The sequence below is a fragment of the Mirounga leonina genome, unplaced genomic scaffold (genome assembly GCF_011800145.1).
Source record: "Mirounga leonina isolate KUSES-001 unplaced genomic scaffold, KU_Mleo_1.0 Mir_488, whole genome shotgun sequence".
NCBI lineage: Eukaryota > Metazoa > Chordata > Mammalia > Carnivora > Phocidae > Mirounga > Mirounga leonina.
Window position 1 is genome coordinate 6,493,699 of NW_023270777.1, and position 16,670 is coordinate 6,510,368.

A 16,670-nucleotide genomic window follows, 5' to 3' on the forward strand; every position below is an offset into this window, starting at 1 on the left:
AAGGAAGAAGGAAGGAAGAAGGAAGAAAGAAGAAGAAAGAAAATAACTACTTTAAAGTACTAGTGTGATAATTCCAACATCTGGGTCATCTCAAAGCTAGCATCAGTTAATTGGCTTTTCTATTTAAAATGGATCACATTTTTCTGGTTCTTCCTGGTTCTTTATGTGTAGAGTAATTTTGGATTGTATCCTGGACATTCTGTCTTGTGTTACACAAACTCTGAATTCTTTTACAATCCTCTGGAGAATGCTGGTTTGGTTTGGTTTGGTTTTCACACACAATCCAGGTAGATTCAAACATTAAGTCCTTTTTTGCCTATGTGCACAGAGGTTCAAATTTCTGTTTAATTTTAAATCTTTGCCATGCTGCTTTGAGTCTGCCCCAAGGAAACATCATGAAGGGATAAACCTGAAACTTGTGAGGGTTCATACACATAGTTTGGGGATCCCTTCCTTCCCCAACTCTCTCCCCTACATGACATCCTCCTCAATCTGTGGTGGTCAGCCATGGTTGTCCAGGTACCTTTCTCTGATTTCTCTGGCCAGAAAGATGAGCATGTTTTCTATTAGAGTTTTATTTGCCTGTGACCTGCCACTTCATGACTCCAGGTCAGCCTCAGTTTCCCCCAAATAGGGAACTCACCCCCATGCAAGTCACTTCTCCAAATCTCAACTCCCCTCTACAATCTGCCTGATTTTGTTTCCTGTTCAGAATCTTCAGGTAGTTATAGCTCATATTTTGTTCAGAGTTTACAGCTTTTATTAGTGGGAGGATTGTTCTGAAGGAGGGCTTAAATAACAAACTCTCATATCATTTTCATTTATTTTGTCTTCTTTATTGTCCAGTCCTAACTTGGAGTAAAACGAGGCTATGGTGAAGCGCAGTCTAGCAACCAAAAGTAGTTAAAAGCAATTCAACAACATTGCTCTCTCTTGAAGATGATTGATGAGGGTCCAATTCAAAACCATGGCAGCACTTTAAAAAATTATCTTTCCCCATTAGTCTCTCAGTATGGCGACTGCATTTTTTCTGATGCTTTACTCCAAATACTACATCAGCTTGAAAGTCAGCCCACATAGCCTTCCTATTTTTGCCCCTCTTCCCTACATTCTAATTTTCTCTTCTTAAAAGCAGTTCTCTTGTTCTCTTCATTCTAAGTTGATTAGACCAATCCCTCTTTCTGTAAATGTTTGCTCTTTCTATCATTATTCTGAGCAATGTAAATGCCAGAGCCAAGATGGTAAACTTAGAATCTCCCTGAGAGGGGCACCTGGGTGGCTCTGTTGGTTGAGCATCTGACCCTTGATTAGGTTATGGTCTCGGGGTTGTGAGGTCGAGCCCCACACTGGGCTTTAAGAAGCTCTGCGGGGACTCTCCTTGAGATTCTTTCCCTTTCCGTCTGCCCCTCCCCAGCTCACATATGTGTGCTCTCTCTCTCTCTCTTTCTCTCTAGTAAATAAATCTTTAAGAAGAAGAAGAAGAACCTCCCTGAGAAAATGGAATATCCATGAGGGAGAGAGGCTAAGTGTCCAAAGATAGAATTTTTAGGGGGAGAGTAGAGAGGGAGTAGGAGAAAATCACAAATGCTACACATAATTTTAAATATAGTTTTAAAAAACTGTATGTATATATGTGTATGATATATATAATCTATTTGTGCTATGGATAGCAGCAAAGTTTTATAATATAAAGTTCAAACACTTTACAGTGTTTTAACTTTTCTAAGCAAAACCTGACTCCAGTAGTCCATCTTTGAAATTCCAAACAGGTCCCAGATGCTCAAAATACCCCTGTTTATTGGTGAATTATTTTGTGCCAGATACTCTGCTAAGCGACTTGCGTACCTTGTTTATCAGACTTCATAGCAGCACCTCAAGGTAGGCATTGTTCCCATTTACAGATGAGGGAACCAGGGGTCAGAGAGGTTAAGCAACTTGCCCAGGGTCACCCACCTTTTGAAGGGGCTAAAAATGAGATTTGAACCCATATGAGACTCCAAAGCCTATTGCTTTCTTCATTCTCTCTCCCTTTGAAAGTGCAGGCAAATTCCCAGCAGAATCGGCTGGTGTTTATCTCCAAAGTGGGTAATAGGGAGACAGGGAGCACAGTGCTGTGGGAACAACGTTCACTTTGAAAGAGGAGAGGGGTGTTCTAGTTCCAACTCATCACAGACTTCACGCAAATCCCTGCAACCCCCTCAGGGTCTCTCCTCTTTTCTTTCTCCACATCTGTAACAGAAATACAAATGTACCTCATGCAAAAGTTCAGGACTGTTCTAAAAGTAAAATGAGGGGCTCTTGGATGGCTCAGTCCATTAAGCGTCTGACTCGATTTTGGCTCAGGTCATGATCTCATGGGTCTTGAGATCAAGCCCCACGTCGGGCTCCTCATTGAGTGTGGGGCCTGCTTGAGATTCTTTCTTCTCCCTCTGCCCCTCCCCCCTTGCACGAGTGCTCACTCTCTCTAAATAAATAAACAAGTAAATAATCTTAAAAAATAAGAATAAAATGAGAAGAGCTGGGCAAAAATTCTGATGTAAATATGAACAACTACAATCACATGCAGCCCAACTTACAAACTAACATTTTCTTTTCTAAGTTTTGCAGTTACGACTTCAGCAGAGGAGGACCCAGGAACAGCTGGCTAACCAAGGCATAACACCACGTGAGTAGCTGTGTCTCTTGCTCACCGATCTATTACCAGGGGACCATGCAATTTGGGAGCTGGAAAGCACCTCCAAGGTCATTGAGACTAAGCCTATGGATGGGTCTCCCCCCAAGATCCCCGTAGACTCCATGTCAGCAGAAATCCCAGACCTTGGATGCTTTGCCCCAGATCCTACTCACCTGCAAGGGCTTCCCTTTCATGACATAGGTTGTAGCTAAACTGCCAACCAGTGGGTTTGTTTTTGGAGTAAACACAATTCACTGTGGGCACCCCTCACCCTTCTCTTACTTTTAGGATGTCATCCCTGTTCTTTCCAGAAGCATCAATCACATGTCCATCCTCTTACCTCCTCGGTTTCCATTCTATTCGGGGTACTTGAGTCCACAATTAATTGAATATCGTCGAGTGCTTCCTTTCTGGAACACCGAGAAACAATGGCTTTCTAGCGTCAATGGTATATTGAATTACTGGCCATAATTTGGGTCAAAGAAGAATGATTATCATGTCTTTTAGTAGATAGATTTAAAACTTCCTACCCAGGTTAGTGATTAAATCTAACTCTTGACTATCCATAGTAACAGAAGGAAGCGTGCCCCGAATGAATGAAGTCGCAGTTCAGACTCCTTTAGGGTCATACTTTTTAACTTTCTTCCCCAACGAAATTTAAAAATCAAAACCCGTAATGACTCTAGCAGAAATCTAGATTCGCCATGACCATTACTTCAGAGTCCAGCATGCAACAAGCAGTTTGGCCCAGATCAAATGTCCTGCGGTTAATAATAATATTGGAGCCCTGTGACCCAAGGTCTAAAATTTTAAGTATAGTCCATGCCCCAGAGCCAGAACAGAAGTGAGAATGTTTCAAGTCTTTTCCTTCATAATTCAAAAATAGCTCTCTGTTCATGGCTAAGCCCTCCAAACAGTAAACAGCAGGGGACCTTAATAGTAGAACCACTCAGCCTGCAATTTTAAAGGCTGCGTACACAGTATGTACATCGGTGATGAGAATCCATAGGATCACGTCTGGGTGGCCTGTTTCATCTCAGCCCATTAGTGGAGGTGCTAAAAACACAGGAGAGAACAAAGGTCTGCTGACTTCCAGTCAGATAAGTACATTGTCACTCAGAGCTGAGCAGACCAGTCTTTTTCGGAATCCTATTACACACATGTAGAATCTGACCTGATAAAGCATCATCTAGAAGAATTGCTCACTAAGTAGAAGAGTGTAGCTCCACCAGGATCCTCTCAGGGGCCACAGTCTGTGCCCACATCCTCAAATCTATGAGGAGCCCCTCTATTTGGGTAATATTAAAATAATCTATTCCCCCACTGGGGTTTCTTTTCTTTGATTCTGGAAAGGCACGCGGAGTAGAAAGACTCAGTCCCTCTCAGTCAGCCCAGGCTGCTCACAACTGACTTAAAGCTTGACTCGAGTGCCTAAGTACTCTGTACCTGGGTCTTGCTGCTGACATTTGAATGAGAATAAACTCTTTTTCCCCCCTTTCTTTCTTTCTTTGAGGTTTATGGGGTTAAATCTCTGGGAACCTGTAAAAACACCTAGGGAAGATAGGAAAGAACCCTATGATACATTTTAAAATAACACCTCTAAGTGCATTTTGTAAATTCAATGTCCGTTTGTGGAGGAGTGTCCAATGGGGATAAGATATTTTGTTCTCAGGATTTCCAGAATCAAATAGGGTACCTATTAACAAAACCCTGCTTGACAGAAATTTTGCATCCTTAGTCCATTGAACCATTAAGATAATTACTGGGGGGGGGAAAAAGTCCTATGAGAATGAAAGGATTTTTTTTTCTTTTTAATTCAGCAAATTGATAAAGGTTAATTAAGTGTCATCCATTTTCCCTAGTCTTCATCCAGCTCCTCTCAACTAGGCTTCCTGAGGGTGTAGATTCTGCTGTGGAAAATTATCAACTGCAGCAGGAGCACAAGGCATGCCCAGCCCGGACAGACCTCAGCTACTTGGCTCTTCTCAGGAAGTTAGACTCAAGACAAATCTTTCACCTGCTGAGAGGTTGGGGGTGGAGATGTTTAGCCTTGTCAATCCAATCAGAGATTGGCCATCTAAATGCAGTGCAGAGCTCCTCAGGGTTCATGTGTCAAGGCAAGCAATAAGGGGAAGGAAAGAAGAGCCATCAGACTCAGGGTCCTATCGATTCAATCAAATGCAACAAATTTTGGTACGAACCAGACTATATGGAGGGTAGGGTGCTGGGCCCGTAGAGACAACAATGAGAAAGACAGTCCCTTGAACGGACTCAAGATTTTAGGGGAAGAGGTGATAGGAAACACAGAAGTATAGTTCAAGGTAGAATTTTTTACATAATTATGAGTACATTTGAAATAACCGCAATCCTTCCCCCCCCTCCCAGATTTTAAAGCTTGTCATAAATTGCCTCAATTGAAAGCTGATGGTCAAGTGAACTATTCACGGTCCCTATGTTATTATTGCTTAGCCTCACTGTTTTTTAACCAGTCCAGAGAAACACCTGCTATCCTTTGGCAGAATTCCTCTTGAGCTTTACATTAGATTAAATCTCAAAGGCATTGCCACTCCTTTTGTGGAGGAGCTGGGGCTAGAACCTACGGCGGGGTTGGTCCCTGCATAGAGCTCTTTTCTCAAATATTCCAAACGAATCACTTGGACTTTAAAAGCACTTCCTTAGGTTTCCCTCAAGCATTTTGTGGCCAAAAAATTCAGTTGGAATTTGGGGAAATTAAAAATATACATAGGTGGAAATGCCAAGGAAAACCCAATGGTTTTAACAAAATGGCGTCAGGTTTTCCATCCTCATCTACGCCTCACCGTGACCAAAAGGGAAGGAAAAGTTCTGCTGCTTTAGCCTTGTAGCCGATCTTACTTCACTTGTACATCAAATTGACAATGAAAGTATAAGGTTTCTGTCCCTCCAGATTCTGATAAACTGAACCATGTGTAAATTTCAGTTAAGTAGTAGAACTAGTTAACTCCTTCCTTCTTCTTGGACATGTATCCTGCAGGTTTTGAAGTTACTGATGAGTAACAAACAGTCCACTGCAACCAGGGACAAATTCTCCTTCATAACCCCCCTTAATCACTTCTCTTCAGCATTTACTTATTTCCCACATTTGTCCATTATGGGTCTGGGGTTCTCCCCCTTCGGGTGCTTTGAATGAACATAAAGTCATTGTTTCTTGAATTTAGTCAAGAAGGGCAGAGTTCTGAGGCCAGCACAGAGGCCCCAGAACAACTCTCAGTAGTGGAAAGAGGTTTTTCAGACCAGGGAACATGGGCCCCAGCCAGATTCTAAGATTGTTTTCACATTTATAATACCATTGTAGAATTCACATTGTCAAAAATAGTCATGAAATCTCAGTGAAATACCCTCTCGCAATTAGCTCAGAAATACTACTTTAAGAATTTATTGCTTGGACTTGTCTCCAGAATCCCACCTCTGAATCTCTAAATGGAGATTTCAAGTTGCCTCCTCTGCCACCACCAGCCAGGATTCAAAGGGAGCATTTCGCTGCCCCTCCCTTGTGGAGTCAAGGCTGCAAAAAACATCTACGTTCTCTGTTTTTCTCATGGCTTTAGGACAGAGCCAGCCTCTTTCCCTGTTGACCTGTGGGGCTTGGATCTGTTCACCATTTCTCGTGCAGATTTTTCTCCACCACAATTCTTTTCCTTGGGCATCCCTCTCCTGGGGGGAATCTAAAACAACACTACTTTTTTATTGTTATGTTAATCACCATACATTACATCATTAGTTTTAGATGTCGTGTTCCATGATTCATTGTGCATAACACCTAGTGCTCCATGCAGAACGTGCCCTCCCTAAAACAACACCACTTTATTCCAACCCCTTGGGAAGCCTCGGTGCAGAAGGATGATCAGCCCTGTGGAGTAGGTGCAATGAATGATCACAGCAATTCAGTGGTGTTTTGACCATCTGCTGTGAGGAAGGCCCTGGGGAACACACAGGAGTCAGACGTGAGTTCTGTTTCAGAGGCTTACCGTCTGGAAGGGGCCCCAGATCCCCCCTGCTTGATTGTGCCGAGGAGTGATATTTTGGACATCACACCACTGCATGTGGGGCTAATCTGTATGAACCCAGGGGAGAGAGAGGAGGAAACAGGTAGCTTATGGTCCTGCAATATGAGAACAAGAGAACTGCACTAGACGGGCACCCCAGAGAGGCTGCGGCATCTCTATGGAAACTTCCGGAAAGCCGCTGCCGGCCAGAATGAACCATCCAGGCAGCTTGGGTCCATGATCTGATCAGTGTAAATGAATTGAAAGCTACAACGAGCTGTCTATGAACGGTGCCACCTTATTTGTTTTACAGACTAATCGCAGCCACGGCAAAGCCTTGGTAAACCCCCGAATTCTCTGTGGTACCTCTCCTGAATAGCAGCAAGAATGACCGGGCACACTCCTCTACCCACACCACATGCAGCTTCATGATAGTCTTGAGAAGTCGACTATGCAAAATCTTTCCTCCTCTCCTCTGTGCATCCATCTGACTTGGCTTCTTCCTCCAGCACCCCTAGCACACAACTGTTGGCTGTTTGAGCAGGACACAGCACGAGGGTTTTAATCTGTCTGCCTCCTCCCTCCCTGTCTAACCTCTCAAGTTCAGAGACAAGCCAAGGCACTCTGGATTTCCATGGCAAGCCTGGAAGGTGGGGGCAGGGGGGAGTCCAGAATCCTAAACGTTGTCTTTTCCCCTCCTCCTGTCTTCAGGTTCCTCACTCCCTAGAAACTAGGAAGCCAGCCATTACATGCATACTTTGGACTCTTCTTAGAAATCCCAAAGTATTCACGTATGTTGCATGAACCCCTCCCAAGTGTGCAGCCAGGTCTGAAAGGTAACAGAGCTACGTTTTTTGGACTCCAGGGACCATCCTTTGGGTACTCAGTAAGCCGTTGATCGCCAGCCTAGGAGAGGATGTCATTTCCAAATCATCGTCAGTTACGCAGAGCATGTACCTCCTCTGCTAGGAAGAGCAGCATTCACGATCTAGTTTGTCTTTCAAAGTGAGACAAACAGAAGACCAGCATTACTAAGCCCCCTGTACAGGTGGGAGACTCTCACATGTGTTTGAGGAGACAAAGCAAGGACAGGTAGTTCCCAAATTTTCAGGCACCCAAGATGACTTTCATTATGTCTTCTACCCCCCTACCAAAGAAGCCCACATTCATGAATTATGAATCCATATATCTGTTTTTGATTAGTTAATGGCATTTACACTGAACAGCCTGTGATTTTTGGTGAGACAACCATCATGAGAGCATGCCATTATGATCCGAGGCAGCAACAAGGAAAAGGGACCGTTCCATTAGCCTAATCAGCCTTTCTCTGGGCACACGGACCTTCTTCCTTCAGCTCTTTGAAATGCTGAAAATCAGTCCTAGAAATTAATTTCTCTCTTCTGGAATTCCTGGGTTCCGAAGGACCCCAGATCAGGACTCACTGGCCTGGTGGGCTCCAGAACAGTGGTTCTCAAACTTGGGCATCAGGATCGGCAAGGAGGGCATGTTCCAACACAAATCCCCGGGACCCACCCCCCAAGGGTCTGGTTGTGGAGGTCTGGGTGGGGCCTGAGCATTGGCATTTCGGACAAGCTTCCAGGTGAGGCTGAAGATACCGGTCCGGGGGCCACGCGTTGAGAACCACTGTTCCAAATGCTGCCCCAGGACACCAGCCCTTTGATTCTGCATTTCTGTCCTTATCTGCAATACTGAAGAAGCTGGGTTCTGTCCTGCAAGCCTGGGAGGGAGCGACCCCTAGAGAGCAGGCCCGCAAGGCCACGGCCCTGCCTCTGTTGCCAGAGCTTCCACCAACAGCAGGCTTCCCCACCACCCTGTGCTGGGGGGTCGGCCCATCCCCTTCACTGATGCCTCAGTGGCCCCAGGGCCCGTGTTCTCCTTTTCCCGGGCTCCTGTCGGAGGCATGAGGTTAGTGTCCAGAGCAGGGGACTGCAGGAGGCCTGTTCTTTCCTTGGGATCTTTTTCTGAGCTTTCGTAAGCAAATGTTTATACACACAGCTGACCCAAATTAGCTGGAGCTGCGGGACCGAAATAGGAATAGGCCGTAACTAAACTCTGAAGCGAGAACACGAATTCCCTTGTGAGAAGTGATTAATCTTCCTCCAGGGGGGGAATGAGTTAGATGTGTGGCTGACTGAATTTACAACCATATTTTAATTTGAAATCACATAGACTTATTTTTTTTAATTTAGAAATCCAAATTCCTTTTCCATCTCAAATGTCAACGTCCCCCAAAAAACAAAATTTTGCCATTTGATACTCCCAGGGCTGGCAGCAAGAGGTCCTTTGTGTATTTTCCAAAAAGCCAACTTGGGGGGGGGGTGCATTATGGCTTTTGCTGGCCCTCAGGGGAGCTGGCTAAAACCCACATTCTCTGGAGTCATGGAAAAAGCAAATGTCAATCACAGAGCCATGGCAAGATAGTTCTCTGTGGGGTGACCCCAAACCAGTACCCCATATAACATCCCTTAAGCCCCGAGGAGACTAGCATGTGGTAAAATGCAGTGTGGGGACCTCTTCGGCTCTCTTCCCAAGTCCTTGCCAAATGGACATAGCATCTCCCACTGTGTCTCTGTGATAGGAGTTTCCAGAAGACCTTTGTGCTCCTGGCTTCAGAGACCTGAACTGTGCAAATCATTTCACAAGTTATTAACACCAAGAAGTGATGAATTAGAGCTCTCCAAGGCTAAGATACAGGAAATGCACTGCTTCGAACAATTAATAAGTTCTGCTAATAGGAACTGGAGAGCCTCAGGGGGCAAGAGAATCAGATAAATTCCTCCTAATTCCTAAGCCCGATTAAAACCAATTGGGTTTGGAATGTAAGTGATATTGCAGGATAGATTCATACTAAAAGGATGTGTGAATGCTTTTTAATCACTTAATACAGCCACACAAAGATCATGTCCTTTCTGGAGTCTACAAATGATGAGGCCAGCACCAATACATAATCCCAAATTAGATGACCACCAGACTGTAGGACATAGGTGAAGACCTATCCCTTCAAATTGTATAGATTCACCAGGGCCCCCTGGACCTCAAGCAGACTTGTAGGCTCTGGTTGCCCGGGGATACGGGAGTTGCTCTCAGAGCACCATCAATATAAATTGCAACTGTGATCAAATGCAGGAAAAGACAAGCCTCCTTACAAGGCATGGCGACCAGACCCAAATCAGAGAAAATGCACAAGCAATGCATTAGAACGGCACATTTCTCCAGATGATTTCCCAGAGCTCCTGAGTGGGGACAAATGGAGGGTGTGGCGGGGTAGGCAGGCCGTTGGAAATGGCAGATTTTGCAAAGAAGCCCGTTTTAAGAGTAAAAGCAACAAAGAGAAACATATTCACTCAATGGGAGATATTGATAGTCAAGCAGCATGTTCCATTATTTTTTCTATAAGAAGGGAAGCCCCTTAATCTCTGCTCAAAGTGAGGAGGGGGGTATTCGCCCAGTATATTTGACACAAGGCAGCCAGCTGGGACTATTCGGCAAGCTCCTTTGGTCAACACTCCTTTGTTCCCCTGAGGCAGGGACACTAAGAGGGAGCATGCCTTCCATAGAGAGGCTTCCCAAGCCATGCCCTCCATAGAGAATAAGGTGGTCAGCCAGCTGCCCGGACTGCAATGCCATTTGCTTGATGTCCAGCAAGCTCTCTTGAAATCTGTGCTCAAATTTAAAATTTACCTTAAAGACTGAACAAGACTCACCCACTCACACTCACACACACGTAGCCCCAAGCTCCAGTCTGGCTAGAGCCCCAATTTTTTAAGCTCGCCAAACCTTGGAAGAATATTTCATTGCCCGCCACTTGCAGGTGGACATCTGCTGCAGTGATATTAGAACCCCGGATCCTGTGGTTCATCAGCTTGTCCAGACTTGCAGTTCAGAAAAGCATTCAGTGCAGTTTTGTGAGCTCGGACCAACCTCATCACTCAGAACGCAGAGCTGATTGCTTGTGGCTCTGGATTGATTGTTTCAGGGGCTCAGGAAAGCTCATGAGAGATGCGGAATGTTGCCCAGCGATGTTCTGCTTCTCTGCTAAGTCAGAAGAAGTTCCCCGCCACGGTGGAGAGCAGGAAGAAGAGGGCAGGATGGAGGCAGCATCGGGGCTAGGCTGTTCAGGGTGCTGTGTGCTCTGGCTGACCCATACGTGTATCTCCTGGGTGTTAATGTTTTGAACAGCATGCCTTGGAAGAAGTGAAGTTGTCAGAGCACCTAGGCTCTTAGCCCTAACTGTGTGACCCTAGGCAAGTCAGCTGATTTCTGTGGACTCAGTTTCCCCATTCTGTTCAGGGCAGGAGCTCATTTCACCATCTCCAGGGCCCCTTCTGGCCCTCAAAGTCTGATTCTGTGCTTCTCACCCAGCACCCTTAGTTGCATGTTCCTATCCGACCCGTCATGGGCCTTGTCCCAAGTTCAAGTCCCTTCCTGCAGGCTGGGGCGCCCCTCCCGTGGCCCGCAGCCGCCACCCAGACTTCTGCACTCAGGGGCAGGGCAAAGTGGAAGAGGGCGTTAGGCACCCCATCCGCCCTTCTCCCTCACTCGGGATCTGTGTCCAGCCTCCCACAGGTCCCCGTGCCTCCCCAGGATCTCGGAATGCCCTGTCTCCACACCTGTCTCCCTGTCGCACGTCTGCCTCTACTGTTCCTCCTGTTTTCGGCCTCAATTCCAGCCTCCTCTGTATCTTCTGGCTTCAGGGAAGCTGGTGTCCTCTGGGCCTCTCCTCTTCAATTGCTTGTGGCCTAATAAAGGTGCTCACATCCATCCTATGCACAGCTCAGCAAGCGCACCGGCAAATCCTGTCTTTGCTGCTCAGTGCCCTGAGCCCCGCTCTGCTCACGTCCCTGTCTTTCCGTTGCAGCACTGAAAAATCCAACCGAATTCCATGAGCAAAGAAAACATTTGGATAGTGACAAGGTAAATTTTTTTTTTTTTTTTTTTGCAAACTGCCCTGTTTCTGAACTTGGACTCCAGGGTATGGATCTCTGAGTGCTCAGGTTTGGCTAAAGCAGGTGGAATTTCTACCACAAACTTGATACACGCTCCCCCCCCCCCAACACCCCGCCACACCATAGGGAATCTTATTCCTACAAACTCGAAAACTGGAGAAATGCGATTGACCACATTTTGCTTTGAAACTCTTTTTTAGCTTAAGAAAATGTCCCCAGTCTTCCTGATGTTAGGAAGTTCATGGCAAGGATGCTGAAGAAGTCAAAGAGACTTCAAAAAGCCTTCCAGCCTTTTCTTACAATCAGATTTTTAAAAAATCCAATGTAATACCAAGCTAAGGCCTGTGAATACAGAGCTGATTGGCAGGTACCTAAAGGCAAAAGGCTTTTGGTTTATTTCTCTTTCTGTTTTGTTTGTTTGTTTAGCACTTCGCGGGGGGGTGGGGGCATATATTCTGTACCTTCATAGTAGATCTCTGCAAACTGAATTTATCAATAATAAATACTATTTAGCTGGCATCAGCCCTGTATGAGAAGGAGATGAAAAGGGGGTGCCTTTCTCCCGGGATTTCTTTGTCTACGAGTTCTAGCCCTGCAGCTAGGTTGTGGGTGGAGAGAGGAGCTGGGCTTTGTACCTCTTCACAGTTGCTCCTGAGAGATTTTGGTCCCTGCTACCTGGATAACAAGTGTCTTCTATCAGAATAGGAGTGATCTCCTGACCCCTCTCAGGGGTCAAGTAGGAGATCCAGTATAGTGGGATCAAAACCCAGAACTAGATAGAAATCAGGGCCTGAGAGATCTGGGTGTGGCCCTGCCAGAGCCCATATCCGTTCCCACAGACAGCTCCACCATCAAGAAGAAGATGGGACTCAGTAAATCATCTCCGTGTGTCCTTCGCACTCACGGTGTTCCTGAATTTACATTTTCACAGGTCCTAAGAGAGACAGCCAGTGAATTCTTGGAAGAGGGCATAGGTTGTCATGTTCTACTAGATGGACTCAGGTTTCATTTCATCTCTAACCTTAGTTAGTTTCACTGCCGTTTTAAGAGTCCAAGGAATAGAATTGACTGGAGTACAAGCAACTTAGTATTATCAGAGCTTTAGTATTATCAGAGCTTTATTAATATTTTATTAGCACGTACCTGCCTGGCCTTTAAGTGTGTAGTCCTGATGGAGACCCAAGCTCCTTCCCTCTTTCCTGAATTTTTCCATCCTAAAATTACTAGAGAGGCTTTTGCAAGCATTCCTGCATCGAAATAGAGGAGACCAGAGCGATTTGCAGCTTCTGTTTGTCAAAAGAAGGATTGTTCTCCCTTTTGAGAGAAATCGAGGCTCTTTTAAAGTCAAAACGAGGCAGTTCAACCATGTGAGCGGAACATGCTCTGTGTTTGTGCTTGCAGACTGAAGACTCCCTGAAGCACAAGGTCAGAAACAGGCCCGATCACACCGACGTGGTTAATATGCACATACTCCAAGGTGAGAACGTTGTTCATATGCACATACTCCAAGGTGAGACCGCACCCAAGCATGACCAAGGATGCCCGCCAATGGTGGGCATGTGCCAGAGTTCTTTTCTCTCTGTGTCCTCTTAATAAATGTCCCCTGCCATTCAGAGTGGTCGTTTGAGTCCCTCTAGGGCCACAGAGTGTTTATAGTCTGATTCTGTGATTTAAAAACCTGGCCAGCTCAGTTGGTGGAGTGCACGACTCTTGATCTCGGGGTTGTGGGTTTGAGCCCCATGTTGGGTGCAGAGATTACTTAAAAACAAGATCTTGAAATATATAAATAAAACAAAAAAACCCCAAAACGTAGCCCTAATGATAAATATAAATAGTTAAGAAAGACACCCACCTGTTAAAAACAGTTGACTCAAAGTGGGGCGTTTCTCGATGTTTTCATTGTCTTTCATATACTCTTTTAGCATTTCCCATACTTAGGCTGGACGAGTGTGTAATAATACTACAATCAAAAAAGCATGAGAAGGGCGCCTGGGTGGCTCAGTCAGTTAAGCATCGGACTCTGGATCTCAGCTCAGGTCTTGATCTCAGGGGCTGTGAGTTCAAGCCCTGTGTGGGGAAGAGAAGAGGAAAAAAAAAAAAGGCATGAGAAATGTTATTTGTTATATCATCACGGTCTTGAATTAAAATAGGCTGTGAACTGCCATGACCAGCAATTCAATTGCGTGACTCTGGTGATTCCCATGGGATCCTCTCTTCTCCCCAACAGAAATTGGGAATTAGTGCCCTAGGGCACCAAGGATCTGCTGGATACAAAATGACCCCTCTTTGCAAAGCTTCTGGGTCTAGTTTTGGAAGCAGCTGCTTAAGACCAAGGGCCATGGCTGTAAGTGCTGGAGGCAGTCACAGCGAAGGCGGCACGTAAGAGGAGGCTTTGGGCTGGGACCTGAAGAGTAGCCTGCTGGGCTGGTGGTGGGGAGAAGGTAGGAAGCTTACCAGGAGAGGGAACCAAGCAAAGTACAAAGGTGAACTCGGTAAGATGTGAGGGACAGAAGGGGGAGGACCAGGGTCACTGGAGTGGTCCTTTGGGGATGGAGCATCTCCATTCATGGCATGGCCAGAGGGATAGAGAAGCATCATGTAGGGGTTTTCAAGGGAGGAGTGCTTCTCGGGATTAATGGGTGCATAGGACGAATCAGAAAGATCCTTGAGGCAGTGGACCCAGCAAGAAGCCCTTGCCCTGACCTGACGGGATGTTAAGGGAGGCTTGGGGAGGACCTAGTCTCAGCACATGTATTCTTAGGTTCGGAGTACTGATGTTTTGTCCATCCCGTGTCAGGTGCTTTACAGATACAACTTCTAGATGAGATCTGACCTGTTGCAACCATACCACCTCTCTAGAGCGCCCCCGTATGGAGATTTCTAGATCAGCCTCCAGACACGAGGTCTGGGTTAGCGGGTGGATAATAATACAGCGACAGGGCTGGGAGGCTGGTGGGTAAATATCTCCTCTTTTAAAACTGCCGAGTTCAGAGTGAAGCTACAAACTTCGATGGAATCCTAACAGGTCTGCCTTGCAGGAGCAGCTGGTTGGCCAGACTCTCCTCCAAGTTCTCACACAGAAATAAGTCTGGGAGGAATCGGAAGAGGAATATACGGGTGATTCAGGGCTTGGCAGAGACCTTTGTCACCGTCCAAATGATGAGAAACCGCCCATCAGATGAATTCAATTTTTAAAACCCCCCTGTTTAATTAAGTAACTGTTTCAAAGGGATTTTTTTTAATTTTACAATTCCCCTTGACATGGGCATCAGTTAGCATCACAACATCGCCAAACCTTAAGGAGTCACACTACTGCAAGTAATTATAATAATAGATGGTATTTGCAGCAGGCTCAGACCGTGCCAGGTAATGTAGAAACAGGATGCACATCCCTACGCTGCAGCTTAGGGTCAGCGAGCAATGTACACCCCGTGGACTGCCTGCCCACAGAATTGCCAAATTGCACTTTTTTTTTTTCCAAGAATCGGCACAAAGCACATTTCTCTAACCCTTCCGTGCCTCTCGATTTGCCTTTATTTGGAAGTGTCTGGTCTTCGCTGCTAATCCATGTGAAATGACCATGATCGCAGTGAAACATTATTAGGGTGGTAGAGAGCACGACACGACACAATGGTGCACGTGCAAAAGCCAAAAAGCAGAAGCAAAACCAAAGCTGACATCAGAACAGTAGGGCTGATTCTTCCGGTTTCAATCCCTCAGCCTCCACTGCAGAGAGGTCCATCCCAACTGCTCAGATGAAGCTGAAAAGAGCCCGACTTGCAGATGATCTCAATGAAAAGATCGCCCTCCGGCCAGGACCACTGGAGCTGGTGGAGAAGAATATACTCCCCGTGGATTCTGCTGTGAAGGAGGCCATAAAAGGTAGTTAGAACAGGAGTCCTGCCCTGGGTCACTGTCCCAGAGTCCTCTCCATACCCAGAGGTCACTGATTCAAGTGATCTCTCATTTCCCTTAGTAAGGTTCTGGATTTTTTTCTTTTTTTTTTAAGTAAGGTCACGTTAATTATTGCTGACATACAGGAAATGTATTAATTTTGCGCATTAATTTTTTAACTTTTAAGACTTTCTTAATAGTTCCGATAGTTTCTCGGTTTATCTTCAATTGCCTAGGTACACCATCATGTCTCCTACAAATAATGAAAATTTGTCTCCCGCTTCATTGTTTTTCTGTGTTGGTGCACTAGCTAATACTTGAAAAGTAACATCAGGGTTTCATTAAAGTATTATCTAATTAGCATCATTTAAAAAATTTATATATAGTATATTCATAACATATAAATTATATATAATTTTCATGTTTTATTTACAAATTACGTATTTGTGAATTATATGAATTTTATATAAATTGCAAAGTATACAGTATGCTGTATTATGCAAACTTAATATATACTTTATTACATATAAAATATCTATATTGTATGTAGAAGGATATCATATATAAAATTATGCATGTGAATTATATAAAGCACATAACTTACGTCATTTCATATTATATAATGAACAATGCAATTTAATAATTATTAATATATTACATGGTAGGAAATTTTCTTTATTTGTACATTGCCAGGGATTCGATCAGTATTTTATTATCATATATATGTTATGCTTTCGCTATGTTGATAACATTTATTTTTCTGTTTGTTTCCGTCACAAATGGGGTTTTCTTCTCTCATGTACCTCTATATATGATGCTAGCTTTTGGTATGTAGATAGGTATTCTAAGGAATTATTTCTCTCTCCTATCCTACTAAGAGTAGTGTATAAGATGGGTGCTGAATTCTTAAATGCTTTCAACATGCACAGAAAGACGATCGCGTGAGTTTTCTTCTTCGACCTAGGACTATGGCATTGCTCTCTTTTCTAATCACCTTGCATTTCTGGAAAAAAACCCTACAAAGAAATTTTTTTCTAGAAGTATCTGATATTTTATTTGAGACTTGCATCTATTTTATTCTCCGTTAGGATAATAGTAGCTGCTAAAGCA

The 16,670-nt window shown here is 44.8% G+C and overlaps 1 protein-coding gene across 1 annotated transcript in view; it reads left to right on the forward strand.

The window, feature by feature from the left end:
- Positions 1-16,670, forward strand: part of MYOCD (myocardin) — a 97,544-nt gene that overhangs the window by 38,170 nt on the left and 42,704 nt on the right. Inside the window, exons 2-5 of the mRNA XM_034989627.1 lie at positions 2,600-2,665; positions 11,579-11,634; positions 13,068-13,143; positions 15,387-15,548. Coding sequence (XP_034845518.1) covers positions 2,600-2,665; positions 11,579-11,634; positions 13,068-13,143; positions 15,387-15,548 — 360 coding nt within the window. The remainder of the gene's footprint in view (positions 1-2,599; positions 2,666-11,578; positions 11,635-13,067; positions 13,144-15,386; positions 15,549-16,670) is intronic.